This window comes from Leuciscus leuciscus (genome assembly GCF_965113295.1).
Source record: "Leuciscus leuciscus genome assembly, chromosome: 19".
Taxonomy (NCBI): Eukaryota; Metazoa; Chordata; class Actinopteri; order Cypriniformes; family Leuciscidae; genus Leuciscus; species Leuciscus leuciscus.
Genome location: NC_138743.1, coordinates 613,513 through 633,270, shown reverse-complemented (window position 1 = coordinate 633,270; position 19,758 = coordinate 613,513). Strand labels below are relative to the sequence as shown.

Sequence of the window (19,758 nt, the reverse complement as noted above, 5' to 3'; positions counted from 1 at the left end):
ACTTCATCCAACACATCCGTCACAGTTTTATTTCAGTTCTTTTCAAATGTCACATATATCTTTTATTTATTCTTTTTTTTTCTTTTTTTTCAAAACCAGGAAGCACTTGGTCAAAAAGAGAAATCATAAAACAGAACAATACTTCACCATATCCTTGCAGCCAATAAACATTTTATTAACAACATGATCACAAATACTCCGGCGTTTCTTCATCAGACGGAAATAATAACGGTTGAGATCCGACAAAAACTCTCATTCGGTGATTAAATACATATTTTTATGGCAAAAAAGATAAAAAATAAAAAAAAACTTTAAAAAAAATGTACTGAGAGGTAACGAGAAATTATGAATCTTTTAACAAAAGCAAAGGAAAAAAAATAAGAGCAATAAAAAATACTAAAAGTCATGTGCAATTATTATTATTATCATTTTTATTATTATTATTCATTCCTACGTCTACTGTACACTACCAGTCAAAAGTTTTGGATCAGTGAGATTTTTTATGTTTTTAAAAGAGTCTCTTCTGCTCACCAAGGCTGTATTTATTTGATTAAAAATACATAAAAAACTGTAATATTGTGAAATATTATTCTAATGTAAATCATCTGTTTTCTATGTGAATATATAGTAGAGTGTAATTTATTCCTGTGATCAAAGCTTCAGCATCATTACTCCAGTCTTCAGTGTCACATGATCCTTCACAAATCACTCTAATATGATGATCTGATGATCAAGAAACATTTATGATTATTATCAGTGTTGAAAACAGTCATTTAGATTTTTATTTCAGGATTCTTTGATGAATAGAAAGTTGAAAAGCTTTTTTAATATCAAACACTAAAGTCAAAAGTTTGGGGTCAGTAAGAATGTTTTTTTTGGGGGGGGGGGGGAGGGCGGTAAAAGTAAATCAATACTTTTATTCATCAAGGTGATATGAGTTAAACTGATCAAAAGTGACAGTAAAGACATTTATAATGTTACAACAGATTATATTTCAGATAAATGCTGTTCTTTTGAACTTTCTATTAAAGAATCCTGTATATAAAAAAAAACTGTTTTCAACACTGATAATAATCATAAATGTTTCTTGATCATCAGATCATCATATTAGAATGATTTGTGAAGGATCATGTGACACTGAAGACTGGAGTAATGATGCTGAAAATTCAGCTTTGATCACAGGAATAAATTACACTTCACTATATATTCACATAGAAAACAGATGATTTACATTAGAATAATATTGAACAATATTACAGTTTTTTATGTATTTTTAATCAAATAAATACAGCCTTGGTGAGCAGAAGAGACTTTTTTTAAAAACATAAAATTTTTGAATGGTAATGTACATGAAAACACTACTACTACAGCTATAATAATAAAAAAATAATAATAATGCAGAGAAAATGAACAGAACAACACCTCATAAAAACACTTGTGTAGTTTCTTCAGTTTCTTCCAGAGAACAGTAAGGTCAGTGCAAGTGTCCCTCGCCGCGTTAGAGCCGCGTTAGCATTAGCGTCGGTGGGCTTTAATACGGCGTAACCTTCTCCTCTTCTTCTTCTTCCTTTTCCTCTTCTTCTTCCTCTTCCTCTTCCTCGGCTACAGTGGGTTTGGCTCTCGGGAAACATGGACATTATGTCGTGCTGATTCTACTGAGTTCATGTCTAATGGCTGGAAAACAAGAGCAAACGCCGTCAGTTTCGCATCGATACGCTCAGGGTTTGAAATTAACACCCGCCAAATGCGGGTAAAAATCAACTGTTTAGCGCAAATACTCAACTCATGAGTCATCATGATATATTAAATACAGCGTATTGCACAGATTTAGCACAAATACTCAACTCATGAGTCATCATGATATATTAAATACAGCGTATTGAGCAGATTTAGCACAAATACTCAACTCGCAAGTCATCATGATATTTTAAATACAGCGTATTGAGCAGATTTAGCACAAATACTCAACTCATGAGTCATCATGATATATTAAATACAGCGTATTGAGCAGATTTAGCACAAATACTCAACTCGCGAGTCATCATGATATAATAAATACAGCGTATTGCGCAGATTTAGCACAAATATTCAACTCATGAGTCATCATGATATATTAAATACAGCGCATTGCGCAGATTTAGCACAAATACTCAACTCGCGAGTCGTCATGATATATTAAATACAGCGTATTGAGCAGATTTAGCGCAAATACTCAACTCGCGAGTCATGATATATTAAATACAGCGTATTGCGCAGATTTAGCACAAATACTCAACTCGCGAGTCATCATGATATATTAAATACAGCGTATTGAGCAGATTTAGCGCAAATACTCAACTCGCGAGTGATCATGATATATTAAATACAGCGTATTGCGCAGATTAAGCACAAATACTCAACTCGCGAGTCGTCATGATATATTAAATACAGTGTATTGCGCAGATTTAGCACAAATACTCAACTCGCGAGTCATCATGATATATTAAATACAGCGTATTGAGCAGATTTAGCGCAAATACTCAACTCGCGAGTCATGATATATTAAATACAGCGTATTGAGCAGATTTAGCGCAAATTCTCAACTCGCGAGTCGTCATGATATATTAAAGCTGCCGTCGGCAAGTCTGGCAGATTGGGTCGATTGGCCAAAATTTTGAATGTTTACAACTCTCATGCCCCTCCCCACTACCAGCGAGCACCCTCCCATCGAGGTCGTGCTCGTCAGTGCGTCACTGTGCGTGTGTACCTGATTTTCTGTGAACGCGTCCGTCTCTTCAGCATCTAGCTATCAACACCATGGACTCGGAGGTAGGCTGCCCTGGCTAATCTATCCATAGATAACCGAGGAATTGGAAGCTTGTTAGTAGATTTTCTCTCCGCCATCACGCTTCATGCAATCTCCAGGCGAACTTCAGGCGTGGCGTGTGCATGTGATATTAACGTGCGCGAGTGAGGGGGATCTGTGGCGTGTGCACGACCTGTGATTGACAGTCAGATCTCACACCCCCCTGCGCTGATTGGACCTGATGAAGCGGGAGCGCTGGATTTTTGCAAAACAAATAACACGCTCTAGGTGGAGTTAGAAGCTCGGGTTTTTTTCTAAAACCACCTTATTTATGTTGTTCTGTCGGATTATAGTGTCGATTACACTGAATATGATCAAAAAAATGTTGCCGACGGCAGCTTTAAATACAGCGTATTGCGCAGATTTAGCACAAATACTCAACTCGCGAGTCGTCATGATATATTAAATACAGCGTATTGAGCAGATTTAGCGCAAATACTCAACTCGCGAGTCATGATATATTAAATACAGCGTATTGAGCAGATTTAGCACAAATACTCAACTCGCAAGTCGTCATGATATATTAAATACAGCGTATTGCGCAGATTTAGCACAAATACTCAACTCGCGAGTCGTCATGATATATTAAATACAGTGTATTGCGTAGATTTAGCGCAAATACTCAACTCGCGAGTCATCATGATATATTAAATACAGCGTATTGAGCAGATTTAGCGCAAATTCTCAACTCGCGAGTCGTCATGATATATTAAATACAGCGTATTGCGCAGATTTAGCACAAATACTCAACTCGCGAGTCGTCATGATATATTAAATACAGTGTATTGCGCAGATTTAGCACAAATACTCAACTCGCGAGTCGTCATGATATATTAAATACAGCGTATTGAGCAGATTTAGCGTAAATACTCAACTCGCGAGTCGTCATGATATATTAAATACAGCGTATTGCGCAGATTTAGCACAAATACTCAACTCGCGAGTCGTCATGATATATTAAATACAGCGTATTGCGCAGATTTAGCACAAATACTCAACTCGCGAGTCGTCATGATATATTAAATACAGCGTATTGCGCAGATTTAGCACAAATACTCAACTCATGAGTCATCATGATATATTAAATACAGCGTATTGAGAAGATTTAGCACAAATACTCAACTCGCGAGTCGTCATGATATATTAAATACAGCGTATTGAGCAGATTTAGCACAAATACTCAACTCATGAGTCGTCATGATATAATAAATACAGCGTATTGCGCAGATTTAGCACAAATACTCAACTCATGAGTCGTCATGATATAATAAATACAGCGTATTGCGCAGATTTAGCACCAATACTCAACTCATGAGTCGTCATGATATATTAAATACAGCGTATTGCGCAGATTTAGCACAAATACTCAACTCATGAGTCGTCATGATATAATAAATACAGCGTATTGCGCAGATTTAGCACAAATACTCAACTCATGAGTCGTCATGATATAATAAATACAGCGTATTGCGCAGATTTAGCACCAATACTCAACTCATGAGTCGTCACGATATATTAAATACAGCGTATTGAGCAGATTTAGCATAAATACTCAACTCGCGAGTCATCATGATATATTAAATACAGCGTATTGAGCAGATTTAGCACAAATACTCAACTCATGAGTCGTCATGATATATTAAATACAGCGTATTGAGCAGATTTAGCACAAATACTCAACTCGCGAGTCATCATGATATATTAAATACAGCGTATTGAGCAGATTTAGCACAAATACTGAACTCGCGAGTCATCATGATATATTAAATACAGCGTATTGCGCAGATTTAGCACAAATACTCAACTCGCGAGTCATCATGATATATTAAATACAGCGTATTGAGCAGATTTAGCACAAATACTGAACTCGCGAGTCATCATGATATATTAAATACAGCGTATTGAGCAGATTTAGCACAAATACTCAACTCGCGAGTCATCATGATATATTAAATACAGCGTATTGAGCAGATTTAGCACAAATACTCAACTCGCGAGTCGTCATGATATATTAAATACAGCGTATTGCGCAGATTTAGCACAAATACTCAACTCATGAGTCGTCATGATATAATAAATACAGCGTATTGCGCAGATTTAGCACAAATACTCAACTCATGAGTCGTCATGATATAATAAATACAGCGTATTGCGCAGATTTAGCACAAATACTCAACTCATGAGTCGTCATGATATATTAAATACAGCGTATTGAGCAGATTTAGCACAAATACTCAACTCGCGAGTCATCATGATATATTAAATACAGCGTATTGAGCAGATTTAGCACAAATACTGAACTCGCGAGTCATCATGATATATTAAATACAGCGTATTGAGCAGATTTAGCACAAATACTCAACTCATGAGTCATCATGATATATTAAATACAGCGTATTGAGCAGATTTAGCACAAATACTCAACTCATGAGTCGTCATGATATATTAAATACAGCGTATTGAGCAGATTTAGCACAAATACTCAACTCGCGAGTCGTCATGATATATTAAATACAGCGTATTGAGCAGATTTAGCACAAATACTCAACTCATGAGTCATCATGATATATTAAATACAGCGTATTGAGCAGATTTAGCACAAATACTCAACTCATGAGTCATGATATATTAAATACAGCGTATTGAGCAGATTTAGCACAAATACTCAACTCGCGAGTCATCATGATATATTAAATACAGCGTATTGAGCAGATTTAGCACAAATACTCAACTCATGAGTCATCATGATATATTAAATACAGCGTATTGAGCAGATTTAGCACAAATACTCAACTCGCGAGTCATCATGATATATTAAATACAGCGTATTGAGCAGATTTAGCACAAATACTGAACTCGCGAGTCATCATGATATATTAAATACAGCGTATTGAGCAGATTTAGCACAAATACTCAACTCGCGAGTCATCATGATATATTAAATACAGCGTATTGCGCAGATTTAGCACAAATACTCAACTCATGAGTCATCATGATATATTAAATACAGCGTATTGAGCAGATTTAGCACAAATACTCAACTTGCGAGTCGTCATGATATATTAAATACAGCGTATTGCGCAGATTTAGCACAAATACTCAACTCGCGAGTGATCATGATATATTAAATACAGCGTATTGCGCAGATTTAGCACAAATACTCAACTCATGAGTCATCATGATATATTAAATACAGCGTATTGAGCAGATTTAGCACAAATACTCAACTTGCGAGTCGTCATGATATATTAAATACAGCGTATTGCGCAGATTTAGCACAAATACTCAACTCGCGAGTGATCATGATATATTAAATACAGCGTATTGAGCAGATTTAGCACAAATACTCAACTCGCGAGTCGTCATGATTAAATACAGCGTATTGAGCAGATTTAGCACAAATACTCAACTCATGAGTCATCATGATATATTAAATACAGCGTATTGAGCAGATTTAGCGCAAATACTCAACTCATGAGTCATCATGATATATTAAATACAGCGTATTGAGCAGATTTAGCACAAATACTCAACTCATGAGTCATCACGATATATTAAATACAGCGCATTGAGCGGATTTAGCACAAATACTCAACTCATGAGTCATCATGATATATTAAATACAGCGTATTGAGCAGATTTAGCGCAAATACTCAACTCATGAGTCATCATGATATATTAAATACAGCGTATTGAGCAGATTTAGCGCAAATACTCAACTCGCGAGTCATCATGATATATTAAATACAGCGTATTGCGCAGATTTAGCGCAAATACTCAACTCGCGAGTCATCATGATATATTAAATACAGCGTATTGCGCAGATTTAGCACAAATACTCAACTCGCGAGTCGTCATGATTAAATACAGCGTATTGAGCAGATTTAGCACAAATACTCAACTCATGAGTCATCATGATATATTAAATACAGCGTATTGAGCAGATTTAGCGCAAATACTCAACTCATGAGTCATCATGATATATTAAATACAGCGTATTGAGCAGATTTAGCACAAATACTCAACTCATGAGTCATCATGATATATTAAATACAGCGCATTGAGCGGATTTAGCACAAATACTCAACTCATGAGTCATCATGATATATTAAATACAGCGTATTGAGCAGATTTAGCACAAATACTCAACTCATGAGTCATCATGATATGTTAAATACAGCGTATTGAGCAGATTTAGCGCAAATACTCAACTCATGAGTCATCATGATATATTAAATACAGCGTATTGAGCAGATTTAGCGCAAATACTCAACTCATGAGTCATCATGATATATTAAATACAGCGTATTGAGCAGATTTAGCGCAAATACTCAACTCATGAGTCATCATGATATATTAAATACAGCGTATTGAGCAGATTTAGCGCAAATACTCAACTCATGAGTCATCATGATATATTAAATACAGCGTATTGAGCAGATTTAGCACAAATACTCAACTCATGAGTCATCATGATATATTAAATACAGCGTATTGAGCAGATTTAGCACAAATACTGAACTCGCGAGTCGTCATGATATATTAAATACAGCGTATTGAGCAGATTTAGCACAAATACTCAACTCATGAGTCATCATGATATATTAAATACAGCGTATTGAGCAGATTTAGCACAAATACTCAACTCGCGAGTCATCATGATATATTAAATACAGCGTATTGAGCAGATTTAGCACAAATACTGAACTCGCGAGTCATCATGATATATTAAATACAGCGTATTGAGCAGATTTAGCACAAATACTCAACTCGCGAGTCATCATGATATATTAAATACAGCGTATTGCGCAGATTTAGCACAAATACTCAACTCATGAGTCATCATGATATATTAAATACAGCGTATTGAGCAGATTTAGCACAAATACTCAACTTGCGAGTCGTCATGATATATTAAATACAGCGTATTGCGCAGATTTAGCACAAATACTCAACTCGCGAGTGATCATGATATATTAAATACAGCGTATTGCGCAGATTTAGCACAAATACTCAACTCATGAGTCATCATGATATATTAAATACAGCGTATTGAGCAGATTTAGCACAAATACTCAACTTGCGAGTCGTCATGATATATTAAATACAGCGTATTGCGCAGATTTAGCACAAATACTCAACTCGCGAGTGATCATGATATATTAAATACAGCGTATTGAGCAGATTTAGCACAAATACTCAACTCGCGAGTCGTCATGATTAAATACAGCGTATTGAGCAGATTTAGCACAAATACTCAACTCATGAGTCATCATGATATATTAAATACAGCGTATTGAGCAGATTTAGCGCAAATACTCAACTCATGAGTCATCATGATATATTAAATACAGCGTATTGAGCAGATTTAGCACAAATACTCAACTCATGAGTCATCACGATATATTAAATACAGCGCATTGAGCGGATTTAGCACAAATACTCAACTCATGAGTCATCATGATATATTAAATACAGCGTATTGAGCAGATTTAGCGCAAATACTCAACTCATGAGTCATCATGATATATTAAATACAGCGTATTGAGCAGATTTAGCGCAAATACTCAACTCGCGAGTCATCATGATATATTAAATACAGCGTATTGCGCAGATTTAGCGCAAATACTCAACTCGCGAGTCATCATGATATATTAAATACAGCGTATTGCGCAGATTTAGCACAAATACTCAACTCGCGAGTCGTCATGATTAAATACAGCGTATTGAGCAGATTTAGCACAAATACTCAACTCATGAGTCATCATGATATATTAAATACAGCGTATTGAGCAGATTTAGCGCAAATACTCAACTCATGAGTCATCATGATATATTAAATACAGCGTATTGAGCAGATTTAGCACAAATACTCAACTCATGAGTCATCATGATATATTAAATACAGCGCATTGAGCGGATTTAGCACAAATACTCAACTCATGAGTCATCATGATATATTAAATACAGCGTATTGAGCAGATTTAGCACAAATACTCAACTCATGAGTCATCATGATATGTTAAATACAGCGTATTGAGCAGATTTAGCGCAAATACTCAACTCATGAGTCATCATGATATATTAAATACAGCGTATTGAGCAGATTTAGCGCAAATACTCAACTCATGAGTCATCATGATATATTAAATACAGCGTATTGAGCAGATTTAGCGCAAATACTCAACTCATGAGTCATCATGATATATTAAATACAGCGTATTGAGCAGATTTAGCGCAAATACTCAACTCATGAGTCATCATGATATATTAAATACAGCGTATTGAGCAGATTTAGCACAAATACTCAACTCATGAGTCATCATGATATATTAAATACAGCGTATTGAGCAGATTTAGCACAAATACTGAACTCGCGAGTCGTCATGATATATTAAATACAGCGTATTGCGCAGAATCTGCTCATATCTGCTTACTTGAACACACACGTCACTACGCTACAAATAACGGCATGCTTGTTCATTTGCATTGAAGCAATAGCGAAGATTAAAAATCATTTGGTTATTCATCGTTATTTTCCAACATCCTACTTTTTTTTTATGTTTTCTGTATTGATCTGTCCACCTAAACACATGTTTGGTGAAAAGGATGAAAGAGGGAGGATGACAGGATTTTGTCTGAATAAGAAATGAATGTATGAAATCCAAATTTTAAAATATATAAAAAGTTAATTTCTAACCCTGTATACGCCACATAAACACACAAGAACTCAGTCCACGTACCATCAATGATCTCATCCTTCACCTTGTGCAGTTCCCGGACGACTTCCTCCAGGATCTCCTGTGGATGAGAACACGTGTGAGTCAGAGCGCAGAGAAGCGCATCACGAACGCTCGATCTGTACCTGTTTCATCCTGTCGAAGTCTAAGGCGTCGGAGTCTCCGATGCTTCCCACGGGACGAACCCTGCGGATGCAAACGCGTCACATGATCCCGGCGTGTAGTGTGTGTGTTAAACAGTGTGTGTTCCTGTGAACGCTCCTGCTCTCACCTGGACACCAGCGACGATCGCTCGGCTGAGTTTGCTCGGTCCCACGGCTTCTTCGCTCCGTCTGCACACACACACACACACACACACACACACAGAGAGTGAAGTTTGGCAGATTATTGCTGAAGTGCTCTAAGCGATGCTGGGTGACGTCACTTCTTGTATTGTCAAACAAAACGTAGCCTGGGCTGTCTACAGAGACCGCGCTTTCTACAGTGTGTTCAGGGCACAGGCAGCCAGCGGATAGTGAGGAGATGTTAGCGGATAGTGAAGAGATGTTAGCGGATAGTGAGGAGATGTTAGCGGATAGTGAAGAGATGTTAGCGGATAGTGAGGAGATGTTAGCGGATAGTGAGGAGATGTTAGCGGATAGTGAAGAGATGTTAGCGGATAGTGAAGAGATGTTAGCGGATAGTGAGGAGATGTTAGCGGATAGTGAGGAGATGTTAGCGGATGGTGAGGAGATGTTAGCGGATAGTGAGGAGATGTTAGCGGATAGTGAGGAGATGTTAGCGGATGGTGAGGAGATGTTAGCGGATAGTGAAGAGATGTTAGCGGATGGTGAGGAGATGTTAGCGGATAGTGAAGAGATGTTAGCGGATAGTGAAGAGATGTTAGCGGATAGTGAAGAGATGTTAGCGGATAGTGAGGAGATGTTAGCGGATAGTGAGGAGATGTTAGCGGATAGTGAGGAGATGTTAGCGGATGGTGAGGAGATGTTAGCGGATGGTGAGGAGATGTTAGCGGATAGTGAAGAGATGTTAGCGGATAGTGAAGAGATGTTAGCGGATAGTGAGGAGATGTTAGCGGATAGTGAGGAGATGTTAGCGGATAGTGAGGAGATGTTAGCGGATAGTGAGGAGATGTTAGCGGATGGTGAGGAGATGTTAGCGGATAGTGAGGAGATGTTAGCGGATAGTGAAGAGATGTTAGCGGATAGTGAGGAGATGTTAGCGGATAGTGAGGAGATGTTAGCGGATAGTGAGGAGATGTTAGCGGATGGTGAGGAGATGTTAGCGGATAGTGAGGAGATGTTAGCGGATGGTGAGGAGATGTTAGCGGATAGTGAAGAGATGTTAGCGGATAGTGAAGAGATGTTAGCGGATAGTGAGGAGATGTTAGCGGATAGTGAGGAGATGTTAGCGGATAGTGAGGAGATGTTAGCGGATAGTGAAGAGATGTTAGCGGATAGTGAAGAGATGTTAGCGGATAGTGAGGAGATGTTAGCGGATAGTGAGGAGATGTTAGCGGATAGTGAGGAGATGTTAGCGAATAGTGAGGAGATGTTAGCGGATGGTGAGGAGATGTTAGCGGCAGGGATGGAAATTAACTTTTTTGTCCACCGGCCACTGTGGTTGGTGGATTTCAAAATCTACCAGCCACTCAATGTTTTTACCAGCCACTTTCTTGTTTTTAACCGACAATGTGTAACTGCATGTGAAAATTAATACTACAAGATCTACAATACTTAAGCAGTTTATTTAATCTCAAGTCTCAATGAAATACTGACATTTTCTCTTTCTCTCTTATATATATTTCTCTTTTTTACCTGGATGTGGCATTTGAATGATTCGTGGTCTTTTATGGCTTCCAGTTTTAGGTTTTTAGTCCCAACAATGAAACTAGGGCTGGGCGATATGGACCAAAAGTCATATCCCGATTATTTAGGCTGAATATCGATATACGATATATATCCCGATATTTTTTCCGCAAAGTGAGAGCAAATGTTCAGTCAAAGTCAAAGCCAAATATGACATGTCACAAGTAGTTTTATTGAAACCGGCTATTTCCACACACACAAGTACTGTCCCCCTTTACTTAACATAAATTGTAAGAATATGACTAATAGTAAAGACTAGTACTAATAAATAAACATTAGGCCTATGCTAAAGCTATTAAATAGCAGTTCCAAACTAGTTTTTGTTAATACAATGTTGGTATGAGCCACTAGAGTCATTTAAAAATATAAAAAATAACACAAAGAAAAATAAAGTGGCATTTTGGGGTTAATATGGGAACGACAGTTACCATGGTGAATACACAATATTAACAATAACTGTTAATGAACCATGGAAACTGCTCCTGGTGAATAGTATGAAAATCATCCCTGCATTACTTTTATTTTGTGTAATTTACAACGTAACGGCGTTGCATGCTCATAGTTTATTTTGCACTTTATATACAGTGAGGCGATACACAGCGCGCGCCGCCACATTTGCGCGTGCATTTGAAGAGTGTTCGCTATGAGAACAGGATAACGGCTGACGTGACAGGACAAGAAAGTTCGTTTTTCTGAGGTGAAAGACTTTATTTCAGCGTACACTTATGTCCTCTAAAAGTGTCCGCCGTCTGTGTGAAACAGTATATTTTTATTTACCCGCCACGGTGGCCGGTAGGTGAAGCGAATTTACCCGCCACAACACAAAATCACCCGCATTTGGCTGGTGGCGGGTGCTAATTTCCATCCCTGGTTAGCGGATGGTGAGATGTTAGCGGATGGTGAGGAGATGTTAGCGGATAGTGAGGAGACGTTAGCGGATGGTGAGGAGATGTTAGCGGATGGTGAGGAGATGTTAGCGGATGGTGAGGAGATGTTAGCGGATGGTGAGGAGATGTTAGCGGATGCTGAGGAGATGTTAGCGGATAGTGAGGAGATGTTAGCGGATGGTGAGGAGATGTTAGCGGATGGTGAGGAGATGTTAGCGGATGGTGAGGAGATGTTAGCGGATAGTGAGGAGATGTTAGCGGATGGTGAGATGTTAGCGGATGGTGAGGAGATGTTAGCGGATAGTGAGGAGACGTTAGCGGATGGTGAGGAGATGTTAGCGGATGGTGAGGAGATGTTAGCGGATGGTGAGGAGATGTTTGCTGGATGGTGAGGAGATGTTAGCGGATGGTGAGGAGATGTTAGCGGATGGTGAGATGTTAGCGGATGGTGAGGAGATGTTAGCGGATGGTGAGATGTTAGCGGATAGTGAGATGTTAGCGGATGGTGAGGAGATGTTAGCGGATGGTGAGGAGATGTTAGCGGATGGTGAGATGTTAGCGGATGGTGAGGAGATGTTAGCGGATGGTGAGGAGATGTTAGCGGATGGTGAGATGTTAGCGGATGGTGAGGAGATGTTAGCGGATGGTGAGGAGATGTTAGCGGATGGTGAGATGTTAGCGGATGGTGAGGAGATGTTAGCGGATGGTGAGGAGATGTTAGCGGATGGTGAGATGTTAGCGGATGGTGAGGAGATGTTTGCTGGATGTGACAAAAAATGTTTCGGCCTAAGAAACGCGTGACATCGCTTAGAGCACCTTGAAGTGAAAGTAAAAAAAAAGTGAACTTGAAAAAAGTGTTTTTTGTGGTGTAAATTGTTGTGTAAAACGCAAAAAAATACTACTTTCAATTTTTATATAAATATATCTTTTCTTAAACATGTTTTACTCTAAACCGGTGCAAAAATCAAAGTCATAAAAAGTTGTGGTTGATATCTCAGTAAATGATCTTTCAGTGAGAGTGTGTTCGGCTGCAGTACCAAACGCTTCCACTAGAGGAAACTCTCTCATTCATTTCCAATGCGTCATTTCTGACCGCGAGGAGCACAAGAGTGACTATTGTTTACAGGACCATTAAACCTGTATCCAATCATGTCCATGATTTTTTTGTGTGTTCACATAGCAAGTGCCAAAACCTTGTGCTAAGTTCTATATCATTCCCATGAAGTAAAAAACAAAAAACGTGCTTTTATTTGGTTAAAAACGTCCGACAGCACCAGAGGGTAAGGAGAGCAGTGTGTTGCTGACCGGTAAAGATGGCGCAGAGAGCATAAGTTTGTATTATCATTTCGTCTGCGTCCACTGCAATTCTACTTGCGCTTCTGGTTCAGTGTGTCGAGCTCGGGTTGTTTCCTCGAGTGTATGTGGTGTGAGTGCAGATATGGGACACGGGTCACTGTTAAAGAAGAGATCTGCAGTGTAAATGTGGTTTATGATGATGTCATGTGTGTATTACCTGAAGCGTTCTGCCCACGAGAGTTCAGGTCGTCCTGTAAGACATCAGAATCATTCAAGGCAATAACACTGACATCACAACCCCGTCATGCGCAATATTAATATTAATACTTCAATCATTCAACAACGCTCAACAAAAGCCTATAATCATATTAATCATATTTTCAAACTTGATTAGAATCAGAATGCATCTGTTCATTGTGAAAACAATTACATTTATTCAGTTAAAAGCATGAACATCATACGGCTAGCTGTGGAACAAGCAATATTAAATCAGTTAAAATATATGAGATTGAAACAAATTGATAAATATATACACCTATTTAAAGCACATTTAGATTATGATCACTATTATGAAACTCTGAGCGGTCTCATCTACTGTATGACGGATACATGCATCACATGAAGGTTAGGAGTTTGTTTATGTTTGCAATTTAAAATGCATAATTATTTTTTGAGTGCATGTTCACAGTTAATGATCACATGATAAGATGTTTTTTTTTGCAAGTTTTATTTAAATATAGTTTTCAATTAAAATGATTTATAAATAGTGCCCTAACCCCCACATGTATAGGTCTTTTTATTATTATATTATTATTGTGTTGGCTAATTATACAAATTAAGATATAAATGTACAGAACTACTGTTGTACATTATAATAGTCATGTAAAATGTAAAAAAATATATGATATTTGATAATTCTAGGTCTAATACTAATATATTATTTATGTCTTAAATTCTTGAATTTTTTTAACTTCTGTCCAATTGTAGGAATGTGTAAATAAAGTCAATCTTGCGCACAATATATTCCTACACTGCACGTTAAACTCAGAGATGATTATGATTTGAGCTTTACTTTGATAAATTGTGCTTTTTCATAGAAGTTCATTAATCATTACTGAAGGAATCAGAAATCAAACGTGTGATTGTCTATATCACTCCTGATAATAACGCTCTGCAATCATCAGGTCAGCTGTGCACTCACGGTTTGACTGTCTCCATCCTTCTTCTCATCCGCTGCTTTCCGTCTGTCATGGGAAACAAACAGGGTGTGTGAGTGACAGTGCCGATGAGAGTGGGCGGAGCTACTCAGCAGTGACCTGTCAATCATCATCTGTGGTGTGTGTCCTCACCTGCGTGCGAGCAGCGCGTTCATCTCCTCCATCAGGCCTCCACTCCCGCCACTCGTCCGGTTGGCTTCGCTCTTGGCTCCGGAAGAGGAGTTCTCCTCGGGCTGAGGACACACCGCGCTCTCCGTCAGTTACTTCCTTCTTTAGGGATTTCATGCAGAATGTGGGATGTGTTTTTGGAGTTCTGGTTCTATACTCTACACCAGGGGTCGGCAATAGGCGATATTTTCTGGCCCGCCGGATTATTTTGGAAGTCCGTTTTTTTTTTTTTAAGCCTATTTTTATTTTACAATAACGGTTTACAAATCGGCCCGTGGATCATTCGTTCAATCGTTTTTTCAAATTAAAACCAAAAATAAAAAAATGAAAAACGACTTGTTTTTCCATTATTTATTTCCTGAACTAAAATTAAACTTGAGAAAAGCCGCAGCCGCGCGGCGATCTCACCGCCGAATACTGTGTGAAACGCCCATAAGGAATCAAGCAGCGCGGGATTAAAGTATAAAGACGGTAGCGGACGGGACTCTGGTGTACTCTGGACGGAGCGGGCGGTCTGACTGACAATAGCCCACTCCCGACATCTTTTGACAGCGTATCCGCACTTACTGTAATTCTGACCACCTGTACACCTACACCTGCTCTGAGGAGCTGTTTGGTACTGAAACCATTGTCAGTCAACAACATTCTTTTTTTGCAAGGATGTTTGAAATAGTTCGGCAGAATAGCCTACTTCAGTAGTCAGTAGGGCAATATGGTTTTCGTTTATGTTGCTTAGAAATTTGAGTGTGAGGGCTTTGTCCTATTTAATTTATGTTATTTATATTTCATTAATTTTTTCGGTGACATTTTTTTATCTGCTGACAGTACAATGTTAAAATAATATTTATATTGACACGAACACAATTTTTGTATAGCATTTATAATTGTTATAGGCTACTTAATCTCTCTCTTTCCGTTAGAGACATTTGAATGTGAGATTCTGGAAACGAGATCTAAATTGTGCGGACCGTCAGTTCGGGAAATAAAGCGGGAGAACACAGAGTGTATTTTAAGCAGTTGCTGAATAGAACCTTGTGGGAGTGGGACGGGGAAAAAAACAGTCCCGCGCAGACCTCCTTAAACCTTAGGTGTGTATGTGTGTGTCCCGAATAAATAATAATAAAGAAAAGGAATAAAGTTCAAAAGTCGGACTGTAAGCGAATGAGGCATGATTGCTATTCACACCTTTATTAAAATGGCTGTAATCTGTTTTTAATTAGTTCTATTTACTATTTAGTAGTTTAATAGTAAAAATAGAGTATTTAATTTATATCCATAGGCCTACTCCCTGTAGCAAAGTTACTTGCCGACCCCTGCTCTACACTCTACATCTGGGTTGAGCCTTTAGGGTACATTTTTGGGGGTTCTTTTTTCAGTGTTTATGGTAGTTTTTGTGTTAACCAGGGCCTGGGTCAGACGTAACAACCCAGGGGTTGAGTTATTAATCATGTAAAAACCTAAATAACCTTATTAAAAGAAGCATGTTTTAGAGCATTTCTTAATCTAATGGATGTTCCAGGTTCTTCATGGAACCCTCGATGCCGATAAAGAAGCTGAGTATGATCATGTTTTGCAGTTGTTGTGAGTGAGTGAGTGAGGTTCTGACAGACCCGATTGACGCGGCGCAGTTTGGCTCCGGCGATCATGGCGGCGAGTCCTGTGGGGCCCTGACCGTCGTCCTGCGCGGCCCCGGGGCCCCCGTACCCACACACGGGCAAAGGGGGCGGCGGAGGGGGCGGAGCCCCGGCGGAGGGGGGCGGGGGCCCGGGCGGGGGGGGAGGCGGGCAGGGGCCGCCCATCAGCAGCGGAGGGGGCGTGGCAATGGGCGGAGCTACGGACAGCACCGCGGGGTGACCCTGAAACGGGGAACCTGGGGAAATAACACAGTAACAAGTAACTTGAGTTATGTAATCAGATTACTTTTTTCAATTAACTAGTAAAGTAACGCATTACTTTAAAGTTACTTTTTCAAATAAGTGACGCAAGTTACTTTTTATTACATTTATTGACTGACAGCTCTCCTGTCCTCATGTTGAGAAAAATTTTAAGTGCAGAGGCGTGTGTGTGTGTAAACATGATGGTTATTGTAGTTCTAGACTAAATTTGTGCATTTACTCATCTCACTTGTAAACACTTTTATGCATTTAATCTCACTTTATTGACTAATGTACTTGCTGTTGACCTTCGATGACTCAGTTTAACCATAAGCAAAAATGACTTTAGATATTTAGTTTTTATTTGTGAAGTGTTACACACTCTTCTCCTGCATCCTCTTCTTCTGTTCTCCAGAACCGCAGTACAGTACAGTCTGTACAGGAGTGAATCTGCATTTCCGTCAGACTTTTTATTTACATTTTGGTCTGAAACGACCTTTACATTTGGCCAAAAAGTAACTAAGTAACGCAATTAGTTAGTTTTTAAGGGAGTCACGCAATATTGTAACGCAGGGTTTTCGTACCTGAGTTGGACGATCGTCTCTCCCGCTCGATATGCGCCTGCATTTCCATTTGCCTGCAGACACAGAAACACACTGAACCTTCCCATCATGCACTGCACACACAGTCACACACTGCGAAACTGTCAGATTTCATGTAGGATTTTAATTATGCCATCAAGAGAAATCATGATAAACTGCATTGTGTCATATTTACACTATTGGTCAAGAGTTTGGATTAATTAAGATTTTTTAAAGTTTCTGAAAGAGTCTCTTCTGCTCATCAAAGCTGCATTTATATGATCAAAAAACTGTAATATTGTGAAATATTATTCTAATGTAAATCATCTGTTTTCTATGTGAATATATAGTAAAGTGTAATTTATTCCTGTGATCAAAGCTGAATTTTCAGCATCATTACTCGAGTCTTCAGTGTCACATGATCCTTCACAAATCATTCTAATATGATGATTTGATGATCAAGAAACATTTATGATTATTATCAGTGTTAAAAACAGTCATATTTCTGTGGAAACTGTGTTACATTTTATTTTTCAGGATTCTTTGATGAACAGAAAGTTCAAAAGAACAGCATTTATAATCGCATAATCATGTATTCACTATAATAAGAAGACATTGACTCGGGAGACCCATAATGCATCAGTAGAATGGGTCAGGGACATTTCTGACGGAATAATGAGCCTGACAGCATCAGATATCAGATGAAGAATCGATCAGATCTGGAAGCGTATGACACAGATCTGCTCAATACACAGAGATGTGGAGCGACCCAGATGCATGATGGGACGGTGGAAGAGCTGACCCTATAATGCTATTTTAAAAGCTCCTACAACAGCTCTTTCCTCTCAGTGTCTGAAACACTTCCATCAAGGATTCAGTCTCTCTAAGCTCCGCCTCTCTGAGAGCTGCTCTGCTCTGATTGGTCAGAAAGCAAACGCTCATTATCATATCTGAATCTCAGCTCTTGATCACAGTGATACGAACAGTGACGATGGCGAGAGTTTTACCGTATCAATCTCAGAAAACAGCGTCTTCTCGACATGAACAACACGAACCAAACTCTTCCAGTCTCAGATACACTACAGTGTTTGAGGGCGAAGCTAAGAGACGCTGCTCAGCCAATCAAGACCACGTTATGCAAATTAGTTACAAACCTACACAGGTTCATCAGTGAGACTGAATTACTGACGACTCGTTTCAGTTCAGAATCACTTCTTTCTTTTAGGAGACAAAAACTCTGTTTATCTGTGAAACTCTTACATTCACAAACAGCTTTATTACACTCCACACTCCACACTCCTCACTCCACACTCCTCACTCCTCACTCCACACTCCTCACTCCTCACTCCACACTCCTCACTCCACACTCCTCACTCCTCACTCCACACTCCACACTCCTCACTCCACACTCCTCACTCCTCACTCCACACTCCTCACTCCACACTCCACACTCCACACTCCTCACTCCACACTCCTCACTCCACACTCCTCACTCCACACTCCACACTCCACACTCCACACTCCACACTCCTCACTCCTCACTCCACACTCCTCACTCCTCACTCCACACTCCTCACTCCTCACTCCTCACTCCTCACTCCACACTCCACACTCCACACTCCTCACTCCACACTCCTCACTCCTCACTCCACACTCCACACTCCTCACTCCACACTCCTCACTCCACACTCCACACTCCTCACTCCTCACTCCACACTCCTCACTCCTCACTCCACACTCCTCACTCTACACTCCACACTCCTCACTCTACACTCCACACTCCACACTCCTCACTCCACACTCCACACTCCTCACTCCACACTCCTCACTCCTCACTCCTCACTCCTCACTCCACACTCCTCACTCCTCACTCCTCACTCCACACTCCACACTCCTCACTCCACACTCCACACTCCACACTCCTCACTCCACACTCCTCACTCCTCACTCCACACTCCTCACTCCACACTCCACACTCCTCACTCCACACTCCTCACTCCACACTCCTCACTCCACACTCCACACTCCACACTCCACACTCCTCACTCTACACTCCACACTCCTCACTCCACACTCCTCACTCCACACTCCACACTCCACACTCCACACTCCTCACTCTACACTCCTCACTCCACACTCCTCACTCCACACTCCACACTCCACACTCCTCACTCCACACTCCTCACTCCACACTCCACACTCCTCACTCTACACTCCACATGAACGGAAATATCCGTAAAGCTGTAATATATTGCAGTATATGTGAATATGGAGCATTTCCT

The 19,758-nt window shown here is 39.5% G+C and overlaps 1 protein-coding gene across 2 annotated transcripts in view; it reads right to left on the bottom strand.

Annotated features, from left to right (window-relative positions):
* Positions 1–906: 906 nt before the first annotated feature.
* The window catches only part of evlb (Enah/Vasp-like b), a 70,694-nt gene continuing 51,842 nt past the window's right edge, over positions 907–19,758 (bottom strand). For both annotated transcript variants that reach the window (XM_082147279.1, XM_082147278.1), the window contains exons 5-13: positions 17,480–17,532; positions 16,632–16,891; positions 14,986–15,086; positions 14,838–14,880; positions 13,854–13,887; positions 9,857–9,917; positions 9,711–9,771; positions 9,589–9,646; positions 907–1,674 (exon numbers count right to left, since the gene is read on the bottom strand). In XM_082147279.1, the coding sequence (XP_082003405.1) occupies positions 1,637–1,674; positions 9,589–9,646; positions 9,711–9,771; positions 9,857–9,917; positions 13,854–13,887; positions 14,838–14,880; positions 14,986–15,086; positions 16,632–16,891; positions 17,480–17,532 (709 nt within the window). In that variant the 3' untranslated portion in view covers positions 907–1,636. The remainder of the gene's footprint in view (positions 1,675–9,588; positions 9,647–9,710; positions 9,772–9,856; positions 9,918–13,853; positions 13,888–14,837; positions 14,881–14,985; positions 15,087–16,631; positions 16,892–17,479; positions 17,533–19,758) is intronic.